Source organism: Pseudopipra pipra, chromosome W, assembly GCF_036250125.1.
Source record: "Pseudopipra pipra isolate bDixPip1 chromosome W, bDixPip1.hap1, whole genome shotgun sequence".
NCBI classification, from domain to species: domain Eukaryota; kingdom Metazoa; phylum Chordata; class Aves; order Passeriformes; family Pipridae; genus Pseudopipra; species Pseudopipra pipra.
Genome location: NC_087580.1, coordinates 59536151 through 59547921, shown reverse-complemented (window position 1 = coordinate 59547921; position 11771 = coordinate 59536151). Strand labels below are relative to the sequence as shown.

General features: G+C 41.8%; 2 protein-coding genes and 2 non-coding genes across 6 annotated transcripts; all 4 read right to left on the bottom strand.

The window, feature by feature from the left end:
- Positions 1–4202: 4202 nt before the first annotated feature.
- Positions 4203–5126, bottom strand: LOC135405106 (UPF0729 protein C18orf32-like). The gene is made up of 2 exons (XM_064639818.1): positions 4899–5126; positions 4203–4277 (listed from the first exon to the last, which is right to left on the bottom strand). The coding sequence occupies exons 1-2, from the start codon at positions 5124–5126 to the stop codon at positions 4203–4205; spliced, it is 303 nt and encodes a 100-aa protein (XP_064495888.1).
- Positions 5127–7572: 2446 nt separating this feature from the next.
- On the bottom strand, positions 7573–11452 carry LOC135405105 (large ribosomal subunit protein uL22). Of its 3 annotated transcripts, none has more exons than XM_064639814.1 (7): positions 11332–11452; positions 10872–10924; positions 10742–10782; positions 9476–9610; positions 8967–9065; positions 8149–8340; positions 7573–7664 (listed from the first exon to the last, which is right to left on the bottom strand). In XM_064639814.1, exons 2-7 carry the CDS (start codon positions 10909–10911, stop codon positions 7617–7619), a joined length of 555 nt encoding a protein of 184 aa, XP_064495884.1. In that variant the 5' UTR covers positions 10912–10924; positions 11332–11452; the 3' UTR covers positions 7573–7616. The 3 variants fall into 3 exon arrangements, with proteins under 3 accessions (XP_064495884.1, XP_064495886.1, XP_064495887.1); XM_064639816.1 differs by having other exon boundaries at positions 11207–11346; XM_064639817.1 differs by having other exon boundaries at positions 11277–11342.
- Positions 7998–8065, bottom strand: LOC135406513 (small nucleolar RNA SNORD58). The gene has a single exon (XR_010426311.1). It is a non-coding gene; the product is annotated as a small nucleolar RNA SNORD58 (small nucleolar RNA).
- Positions 11031–11099, bottom strand: LOC135406514 (small nucleolar RNA SNORD58). Its single transcript, XR_010426312.1, has one exon. It is a non-coding gene; the product is annotated as a small nucleolar RNA SNORD58 (small nucleolar RNA).
- Positions 11453–11771: the final 319 nt, after the last annotated feature.

Here is an 11771-nt window from a genome sequence, read left to right as displayed (position 1 = left end):
TTTCAAATATTGATTTTTTTAATCCTTTCTCAATAGTATTTAAATAAAACCAGACAGCTTTAATGCTGAAGATCTTAGGACTAGATTTGCAGACGTACTTAGGTCCCTAAAGATGCCTACTCTGCAATTTTTTTTGTCTTCAGTGTAAATGAAGCTGCTACTTGGCCTAGTAAATTCTGGTAAATGTCTGCCTACCATCGTTAAGTGCCTAAGTCCTTTTATAAATCCTGGTTTGAGTGAATAACAAACATAAAGGAATCTTCTTAGTTAAATTCAATTTACTTGATACATATTACTCTCTCATGTAATGATTTCCTTAATTTTTGTCTACCTATTTTTCTTAAACAAGGTTTTGCACATTTCTTTGCATCCCAGCAGATGATCAGGCTCAGGCAGTTCCTTTGCTTTCACATGATTGTTTTACTATTCACAACACAATAGAATTATTGACCTATTCTTGGAAAAGAACAGGAACAGAAGAGTTGTAACACAAATCTGCTGGGACTTCCAGTGCCTTGGTACAGCTCTTGCTCTACTTTTTGTTGTGCTCACACCTGTTAGGGGTGGATATACTCTAAAATTTTGGCCTGTTTATGAGGTGCCCAACTTTTTAAAACAGTGGCTGAAGTTACCTGCCCTGGGACAGGAAGCACAGCAGAAGGGACAATCTTTTCAGCAATGCTCACAATGTCAGAACACATACTCCTGTTCAGCTGCACACTTGCCATGAATCTCCATTTCTACAGCCGTTTGAAAGACACTGGAGTGACTTTCTCAGGCAGTTTACTCCTTTCTCATTGCCAGGTGATTCCAGACCCTTAGAAAGTTCCCAGCTTTCAGATTTGAAGTATGAACTGTGACAGTAGTGGTAGCAGAGGAATTTATTGTTTAGGGTGAGGTGGGGGTTTGATTGGTTTAGAAAACCCAATCCACCCCAGCAAAGATTACACTCACCTTTTACCAGGTGAAGTTCTGATTGATAAGTGTAAGGTAAACATATGCAGGTATTCTTCCCAAGAATGCCAAGGCAGTGGAAGGATTGAAAAAAAGGTTTATTTCAGATGCAAGGACCACTTTTTTACAATGCAGCGCATCGGACCTTCAGGGGCAAAAGGAAACCCTTTTATCCTCTGTTTCTCCCCTGCCTTCCCAAGGGCTCTGTGCATGTCTGTTAGGGCTATCTCTCTCACATACCAGAGAGAGGCTGAGAACTTCTCTTGCTATGTGGATGGGGGGGAAGCATTGAAACTGCCTTTGAGAAAGAGTTACCATTTAGGCAGAAGGCCTTCCTAGCGAAAACCGAGTTTCTAACTTTTCATTACAAATTCTTCTGGAATTGTATCTATCCCTATAATAAGAGTACAATTTGTTGTAACAATACGGGCAAAATATCCAATGATACAGAGGACAAAAACAATGGGAAACTAGCGTAGCTTCTCCCTCGTTTCACTTTCCAATCCCTGTCTTCTCTAATACATGATTGTCAGAGACTGAAATGGTTAATGATTTATGCATTCCAGGAGTTTGCAGGCTTTGACTTTTGCCCTAAAAAGGCAAGAAGATACCTCAGGTGGGCAATTAGGCCCATCCCTCCCTCCAGTGCTAAGCCTTAAAAAGGCAAACAACTCCTCATCCCAGGGAGGTGCAAAAGCATGCTGAGGGTATATAAACTGACTGGTGACTTTGGGATTTTGGGGTTCTCCTTCTCCCCCACTGCCTGTGAATCAAGACCATCACTCTCAAGCATCGCTGGATCCAGTGGGTGGTGACTATATCCATTTCTTTTGCACTCTCAGCTTCTCTTTTCCCTTACTCTCATCCTGGTTTTTCTCTCCCCTAAGCAGTTTCTCCCCCCCCAAAGGTTATCTCTATGTTGCATTGTTGTATGACAACATCCAAAATGCTAGCATACCTGTTGATACAAAATTGTTAAAATAAACTTTGTTTTCAGACACCGATTATTTAGTGTCGTTTCACTTTAATCCACCCCAAGGGAATTATTGATAAAAACCTGAGTTACCCCCCCTCCCCTTTTCCTGGGGCGGGTCGTAACAATGATCCATATGACAATCTCTGAAAAGTTATAGGAGTGCACAGTTAGTAATGTTACCTGCCATTGTACGTGCACACTCAGAATAATAAACTCTGATTTTCATATTACAATGGGTAGGTACTTCACTGGTCTAGGAGAAAGCTGTTATCTGTGATATGCTGATTCAATGAGGGATTATATTCCAAGGATGATGTAAAAGCTGATTAAACAGGAATACCAAATTCACTTACGAATAGCCTAGCTCATTAAAGGAGAGCTAACAGTATTAAGCAGTGTCTTACAAGTTTTCTGTGATTCAACTCATTACAGAAGCAATGGTTGTAGTAACAAGGGCTCGATACCCAGCTGTGAACATTGTAGATCAATTCACCCAAGACCTGACAAAACCAGGTAGTGGTAGGAAAAACAATGCTCCTCACCAGAGGCATTTGGCAGGCATAATTAATTATCAGAATAATTAATTATCTGATAGGAGAAATTACAGTTGCAAGAACAAGACTGGACCTCAGTGACAGTTCAAGGACTGCCTGCATAAAAAGGTGTGCCTTTTTAGGCATATCTTAGGCAGGATTTTAGGGAAAATAAATCCTAAATAGCAATCCAAAACTGCTGAAATGGTTTTGTTTTGAATCTTTGAAAGAGCACTCTGGTTTGGCAGAGAGGACAAAGCAAGAATTCACTTTTATTCATTACTAAGCACAGGAACATCTAAAATGCTTCACAATTGGGATGCAAGTCAGTAGCATAATGCATCTTCCCAGGAGGAGACAAAGCTGGACTTTATCATGAAGTCAGTAGTTTTATGATCTCCTTCTGCCTGGGGCCTGTCTCCAGGTTTCAAAGATTTTGTTACCACTTTAGATATTTATAGCTCAGAAGCTTTAATAACAATTTTATAAAGCAACTTATTTTTAAATAAAATCCTGGTTTATTATAATTCAAATTCCACAAGCATGTTAAAGAGATTTTAGTTGGAGAGTGGGTTTTTTTTAAGATAGAACTGCAGCATTCTAAACCACTGCAATAGAATATAAAGCAATAATTCTCTTGCATCATGCCTCTGCTGTTCCTCTTCAGGAAAGAAAGACACAATATTTCCAGGAAAATAATTAATGGAAGTATCATATCAAGACTTTCTGCTTTTAGTAAGTTAAGTAAATTTTTCATATAGCATAACTCCTTTAGCTCATCCACAGATTTGACATGAAAAATCTAAACTCTTCATAATTTAACCATGACACCTCTGTCACCACAATGCAATCCATAGTTCTTTAGCAAGGTCAAGAACAGCTATAGCTTTTAAGGTAAATGCCTAAAGAATTGCACTAGCAGTTAGTGAAATTAAGATGCTAAGATACATTTACCTTCCAAAGCTAGATTTATTCATAAGTTATTTAACATAAACTCTAATCACACCAAATAGATGGTAGATGAAAAGTAGTTCCAGTGAGGAAAATACAAGAACTTCAGTTTTCAAACATTTTAAATTAACAAATGTGCTAGCCACAATTTTTGTGGCAAAAGAGACTCTCTCCTGTAAGCAATAAGGGGTTTTATTCAGCTAAAACGTGCAAAGAAAAAAGTCTCAAAGTTGTTGCAGAGCAATTTAAAATTAGTAGTAGAATGGCTAAGGCTTAGTAGGAGAGTAGGCCTAGAAAGCAACACTCCAAAGTAGTAAGTTAGCAACCTTGTTTGTGTGCTGAAGTGGAAACAATAATCAAAGGATCTAGTCAAGCATGTATATAACGATTTGTTACCTTGGATGTGGCAAGGGTCTGTTAAACAGTTTCTAGGGGTAAGACAACTTAAGCAGATTTATGATTAGAGTAGATGATTATTAATTGTTATCAGTATGAAGTATGAGCTTGTTTGTAACTGCACCTGGTTTGCTGTGGAAACTGTAACTGTTTTGCTGTGGAAACTGCACGTAAACTTGTTTGTGTATAAAAGCTGAATTGAGAATGAGGGTCTCTGGAATCCTGACTTGGGGCGTTAGCCCGCAGGTTCCCGGGGCCCTGAATAAAGCACCGCATAAACCGGCACTCTGTTGGTTTGTGTTTTTTTTGGATTACGGGCAACAAAGTGAGAGGAGAAATGTCACCAGTTCATATTGGACACAAGGGAATAAAATCCTTAGGATTGAATTCCTTTAGTCCATTTTCTTGTCACAAACTTCAGTGGACCTCTTTGCAGCAATTCCAATTGCAACGCCATTGCTTTCAAACTGCAAATAAAAGGACTTCACACCCAGACCAATAACAGCTGGTGATGAAACTGGCTTTTAGAAGCAGGGCCGGTGATGATCTATGAAGAAATCTGCAGCAAGAACCAAAATGGTTGTGTCTCTTTAGATTTACAGATAATTATTGCTTCAGGAGGGGAATAAAGGCAGAGACGAGATATACAAATCTTTGCATTTTGATAGAAGAGATAATAATAAATGCACAATTTAGAAGCACTAAATATTTTCCCCCATTACAAGTGGCAGAGGTGGCTGAAGACTGGGGGGAGGGGGTTTAAATTCTGCTTCATATATCTGGTGTGATGTGCTAATTATTTGACTTTTTTCTTCTCTCAAAGAATAGCCGGTCGTTAAAAAAAAACAAATTAACTAAGCTGTTTCTGAAAACAGGTGCAATTCCTATCCTTCCAAGACCTACCAGAAGCTGTCTTGAAGCAACTATTTCTAGCTGGCTCAGTACCAGCAACTCCCTTTCATAAGAAAATAGCCACAAAAATGTCTGTAAAAACACACAACAATTTACTCCTCTGTGATGCCCACCCTTAACTACTGCTGGGTACTTTACCCACAGTTTCCCTGTTGAGCTAAATGCATTCATCTTACTTTATAAATTCTAGATTCATCCTCCTGATCTCTCTTTGTGGCTGAAGGTGCCTGTGGATTTCCAGCGCTGCCTCCCTGACCTTGTTTTGTGGCTATTATTTCTTGCACAGCTTTCTTGGGCCACACACGCTCAATGAAAGGTGCAATAATGGGATAGATATATGGTTCCAGAAATTTCTTGTAGACCCAGAGGAGGACCGGAATGACAATACAAGGAATGCACACCATGGCTTCCTCTTGTTCTGTGACAAAGCTGGTGAGGAAAACAAACAATTTAGAATGACAGGGTTTGTATGCCATGAGCTAAGAAAAGTCTTCAAATAAAGATTTTAGTTGATATTCAAACATAAAAGATTCTTAAATTATAGACTAGCTGTTAATGTTTCAAAAATGTTGTGTGTTTCAATTTTATAAAGTTCTCAATAAGGGAAACATTCTTGATATTTTAACAAAAAAAGCAGCTTGCTATTAATTCATCAGTCCTACAGCTGCAACTTAGAAAAAAAAATTCAGAAAATAAGTTTTTGCTTAAACCACACAAAAACAGTTTAAGCAGCAAGCTGCAGATATTAGCCCAGTTCTTACTATATTATAACAGAGGGTCCAAAAGGTTTGTTTTTCTTATTCTCTTTTTATTTAAGGTGAAATTAAGTGGCAGGACTCTAATCCACCCAATGGCTTGCTACCACTGAAAGGCAGGTTGGTGGGAGGGTGGAAGAGAATTCCAGTCAGGATTTGAGAGAAGAATATGAGTTACTTCCTCCTGTATGGGAGGAATCACTTGATCCCACACCAATCCCATACAATTGGCCAAACTGTTAGAAAATTAATCCTTCTCTCCCAAAACCAGGAGGAAGTCTTCAAAAACAGCAACCTCAAGTCTGCAATGAAAAAAAGGGGAAAACCAAAGCACAGGGGCAGAAAGATACAAGTGGGAGAGGAAGCAGTTAAGTAGGATTAGAGGTGTCCATTTCAGTGCTGATGAGCAATTTATACACTCTGCTGCACAGCAGCAACTTTGTCCTTCACATTCCTCCTTTCTAGGATGCTATTTGAATTCCTACATTAAGAAGCAAAACAAAAGCTTTCCAAGATGGAGAATGAAGAGGCAGATATGCACACTTCGTCTGGGATCAGTTTCACTTTTTTTTTTTTAAGCTATCCTAAAGATTTTTAGCCCTATGGAAGGACAGAATATCAGTTTTTAGTTGACTACTTCCAAGTGTAGTTTTGGCTGCTTCAAATATAGTTTTACAGGATCTACTTTCTGAAGTCAGAGAGAAATCTTCAGTTGAGAGAACACAAATGAGTTAATCCTTTAAAGCCATTCAAAAAGATAATTCAGATACTCTCCACCAGAACTTCCTAGATACTAAATTTCCAACAATATCTTGTGGATTCATCCACCAGCTAAAGAACATGGCTGGAGGGAACACCCTAGGCTGTCCTTGTGAGGCAACTGCACATCTCTGCAGCCACTTTGTGTCAAGATTCCAGACCAAAAAGTCATACCTCTGCCAGATATAAAAGCAAGCCACTAAAAGTATAATACCCATCCTAATATAGTGAAATATCGCTCACGAGTTTCTTCTGTGATTTGGTGATGCTCTGTTGCTTGGTTAGCAAGAAAAACAAAGAAGAGTAAAAGGGCAAATTGTCAGATTTTAATAGCAAGATTATTTGTTTGTGATAGCAGCTTTTGGGTTTATCTGTAAACCACCATATATTAGGGGCAGCAGAGAGAATATGCCTGACATGGCAAATTTCAGTACATTGGGTCTTTGTTTCCCATGTTAGTCAACTATTATGGAAACAGAAAAAAAGGCTATGCAGACAAAAAGGCTTTTTTTTTTTTTATAAACGACGATCTAGTCTAGAAAGGCTAATTTATGCAATACGCTCCAGTTCTGCCTCTCTATAGGACGACATTCAGGCTAAAATATTCCCCAAAGCCAAGCCAGCCATCCCGGTTGACAGTAAATGACCGAGCAGCAGCAGCGTTTCCCCCTCCCCTCCCACTGACAAAGGTGGAAGCACAAAGATTTTTCCGAATCAGTGTAGTTCCACTAAAACACGCGTTGAAATCAAAGAGCTCCACACCTCAGCATGGGCTATTACATTTCGGGGTTCACCTCGTTCGCTCCCGGTTAATGGAACCGCTCTGTCCACAGAGAAGGGCAGCAAGCGGCGAGGTGAGGCCAGCCCCCGGCCGGGCTAGAGGAGGGAGGACCATGAAGGGACACTTGGGGGAGCAGCCCGGTCCCGGTCAGAGGGCACTCCGCACTCACCTCAGTCGGCACCGACCCGGCGCCGATACCGGCCGCCGCAGCCTCCTCCGCCGCACCGAAAGTGACCCCCGTGCTTCCGACTCACTCGCGGCCAATGGGAGAAGGCGGTGTTCTCGTCATGTGGCCCACACCCCGCCCCCGAGAGCTGCGTCAGCGCCCGGCGATGCCACCGCGCTCGGGCCGCAGCCACCGCCAGCCGACCCCAACGGGCCAGGGCAGCGGGGTACACGCCTGCACGTGTTTCAAATTATCTCCTTTTATATATAAATAATAGCGATAAGTCAACAGCATCCCCAGTGTTGCAACAACAGGCATCCCGACTACCATGCTCACTGCTCGTGGCTGTCCCACAACACCCTGCTTAAGCCTAAGCAAACACACACAATAAATCTAAACTTTTTCATTTTATTTATGTACATCTCTCAGAGATTTACTCCCGAGCCATTAGCTTTTGTTTCTTCAGCTTCTTCTGGGATATCTGAAAAACAAACGCAAAAATGAGAAAGTGGCAAAATAAGAAGACACCTTCCCAAAACATCTTACAAATAAATTTAGTTGTCTTTTGAAGGTACTGAGAACTGTTAGAAATTTCTTCACCTGTTTACAAAATGACCTGCTGATTGTACTTGCACATACATAAGTGTCCCAACAAGTACTACATTGCTTACAGGCTCGCAACTTAAATTTTATTGCGGCACATCCCAGCTTCATACACGTGGACTGGAAGGGAAGAACAAATTCCCTGTATGACATAAACCCCTGAAAACCATTTTCCAAAGTTACCAATGTTGTGTTCACAATAAATACTGAGGTTGCTCAGAAAGAACTCTCTTTTTTCATGGGTATTACAAAGGTGTCCTAAGATAGTCATCACAACCCCTCTGCCTGAAAAATGCCAAGTATGAACACTCAGCTCTCCAGATGCTGACATTAAAGAGGACTAAGGGTATGATGCTCAGTACCTTTTTCTTTTGTGCAACTTCCTCCTCTGGCTTGGGAACAATCTGCTCCTTCTCAGTGAGGATCATCTCAATGTGGCAGGGGGAACTCATGTAGGGGTTGATCCTACCGTGTGCTCTGTAGGTGCGTCGGCGCATTTTGGGAGCCTTGTTGACTTGGATGTGCTCAATGACCAGAGAATCCACATCAAGACCCTGTCAGGGAGGGGAATAAAATTTGTGACTTGTATTTTATCTTCAAATAAATAATCTCCACAGCAAAAATGTGAATAATCATCCCTCCAGACACACACCACTGCTGGCAAATAAAACAGATGAACTTGGTGGTGTCATAGAACTAAGCAAGCGCCAAAGTCAGAAAAACAGAGACTACCCCCTACGCATCACAATCAATTTAAAATTATGCCGATGGCTCAGAAATAGACAATTATAATTTCATGGTTACTCCAGAGGTGTCCTAAGATAGTAACTCTGATGGCAGTGGTGACTAAATTAAGCACCAAGTATATTACAAAGACACAAACTGACCAAGAGTCCACATTTTGCTTTTTTTTGTAGTTTTTAAGAGACCTAAATACCACTTAAACAGTTGATAACCATGTGCAAACTATGTCCCTGTGAAAAATTATTACTCCCATTTTAACTTGAAAAACACACACAGCCTAATTCAAACAAAGGGTATACCAACACCTCGATACAATTCAGATTCATTGACAAAGCAGGTGTTACCTGGCCTTCCACATCAGAGACACCCAGTTCAGGAGTGCTGACACACAGCATGACATGAACACTTTGCATTCGGTAACACTGATGCGGCCTACCTTGAGCTCAGCATTGCTCTCTGCATTTTTGAGCATGTGCAGCAAGAACTCTGCACTCTTCTTGGGCCAGCGTCCCTGTGTCCAGCCCCACTGCTTGGCCTGGAAGAAGACAACAAGAGTTCCATTTTTGTCCCAGTACAATACAATTTACCCTTCAGGCACTGTTAACTTGCCATTACATCCCCTTCTATTAAGACTGCATAACAAAACAATTAAATTTGATCAATTACTTTACACTGCAAGTAGATGCAATGCTGTACTGGAATTAAGAGTAACTCTTCTCTCCCTCTTGAGCAACCTGGTCTACTGAAAGCTGTCCCTACCCATGGCAGGGGAGTTTGAACTAGATGATCTTTAAGGTCCCTTCCAATCCAAAACATTCTATGATTCTGTATTTTAATACAAAGTTATCATCAACAACAACAGACTATTCTCCATACCATCTCAAACTCATTTTTTTCTCTTAACCAGCCACAGCATCTTTCACACATTTTCATTTCAGACCTCACCTGGGCGCATCTACCGACTCCCCCGTTGTAGCGCCGGAAGGGAACACATTGCTTCTTCAAGGTTACGTCCTTTAAGTACTTGGTGGCCTTGCGGATGTGCATGCCCTTTATGGCCTGGGCAGTCTCTCGAGTGTTCTAGCAATACAGAACATAGTGAAGCTGTTAACACATCTTTACAAGTTACATGAGCAAAACCACTCCTCTCTCTTTCCTGGATCCTATTATTTTTGCTACAAACTCAATTTAAAGGAAGTACTCATACACACACCCCCACACACACCTAAATTAAAGAATGAAGAATAAATAAAAACACTTTTTTTTTTTTGTTACCTACTTTTTTAACCCTCGGTATGACTGCCATTACTGAATTTGCAGCTCTAACAAATCTATTGGTTTTTACCTAATGGCTAGATCTTTCCAACCAACAAAATAAAATTTGAATATTTATACTTTTCATAGCTCCTCCTTGGCCACTAATCTAAAGAAGCAAGAGCCTGAAGGATAAATTCCTACTAAAACGTCAAATATGGCACCTCAGAGGAAGTGATGAGAAAACAAGATACAAACAATTTAAGTATCTCTGTAAGTGAATTATAAAGGGGAGAAAAGAAAAGGCTCAGAAATAAAAATTAAGGCTGAAGTATCAGTGCTTAAGACAACATACTAAATGCAGAAGTCAGAGAGTAACTATAATCCTACCTGATCATAGTAAAAAAGCAAATCAAGTGAACTCTCTTTTCACATGAATTATATACCACTGTGGAGCAGAAAAGCATCTGCTCAGCTTTGGTTTCATGGTTAACTTAAACATGTCCTGGATTCACTGCCACACCTAAACCTTTTCCATAGGAACCTATGTTCTTATGCCAAACACTGCATGCCTCCCCTGCCATACTTCTTTGACCAGCAGCATGAGCAGATGAATCCAATGTTGCTTCCCAACAACCAGAAAGGCAGAGTAAGACAAATGAAACAAATCTCACATCTGACACTAGCCCCATTCTTCCAGCTAAATTCACTGTAACTGTTTTCCTACTGTATTTTATTATCTGTATTAGAGTGTCCTACTCTTAGGACACAGTCTCTTATTTTTGATCCTGTGGATGAAAGCCATTACAAGCAGCTAAAGCAAACACGGGCCATAACCTACACTACCACCCTTATACAGAATGAGACACTTCCTTCAAAAAATGCCCCAACGAAAAATAACAAAACCAAACTAAAACTATATGAAATTGCATTTCTTACTATACACACACTGCCTACCTTGAAATGCACTCGCAGGTTGGATCCCCGTGACTTGCATGCTGGAGAGAAAAAAAAAGATGAACTTCTGGAATTAAAATCTCAATGGCTTTGGTCAAGTCCTATGCAAACATTCACGAAAACAACTCACATTTCGTGGGATTCTCTGGATCCAGAGAGTAACGCACCATTTTTGGATCTCAGCTGCCAAAAAAAACCCCAAACAAACAATTACAAAATCCCATATTAAAGCTTCTAACACAGTCAAGCAGACCCTGGATTGTTCACCTTACTGCCGATAACTACAGGAGTTGCTCAGAAATTACGCTGTCTTTGCACAATTAAATCTAAAGGTGTCCTAAGAAAGTCATCACCACAGCCATGGCCTCCCCCTAGGGCCTGCTTCGATCTCACACCAGCCAGCTACCCCAAAACTCGCCATCTCCACCCTCTAAACGTCCTCCCCTGCGCCAGCTCCGCAAATACCAGGAGAGCAGACCAAGCCAGGCGGACCGAGATCTCAAGCCCTCGCCCCCTCATCGCCTCCCCGGGGCACCTTGAGCAGGATGGGGTCAGACTGGGACAGCTCGCTGACGGCCACAACTCCTCACCTCAGGACAGCTACGGAGAAGAGGAAACATAGGGCATGCCGGGAGCATCGAGAGCCACCCGTTCTCGCGAGAGCCCCGGCGGAATTTCGGCCAGGGAGCGTCGCGAGCCGCGCGGAGCGCGGGGCGAAGGGAGTGGGAGGGATCATTGGTGAAGGCGCGGCAACGGGAGGGGTGAGGGACCGGTCAGAACGGCACATCTCCACGTGCGAGCCCAAGTTGTGGAAGTAAAACTCGCGTGCGGCATCAGCCAGCGTCCTCGTGTCTGTACGCGGGTGTGTGGGCGCTGCCACGCACCTGTACAGGGCTCCCCACAGCCCGAGCCTACCCCCGAAAATGGCGCCGGGTCGCCACTCTGAGGGCAGGGCTCCGTCAGATCACTTCCTGCCCTGGGGAGAGACTTTTATTGAGGAAAGCCTGTCACTGGAGCAAACACGCAATAT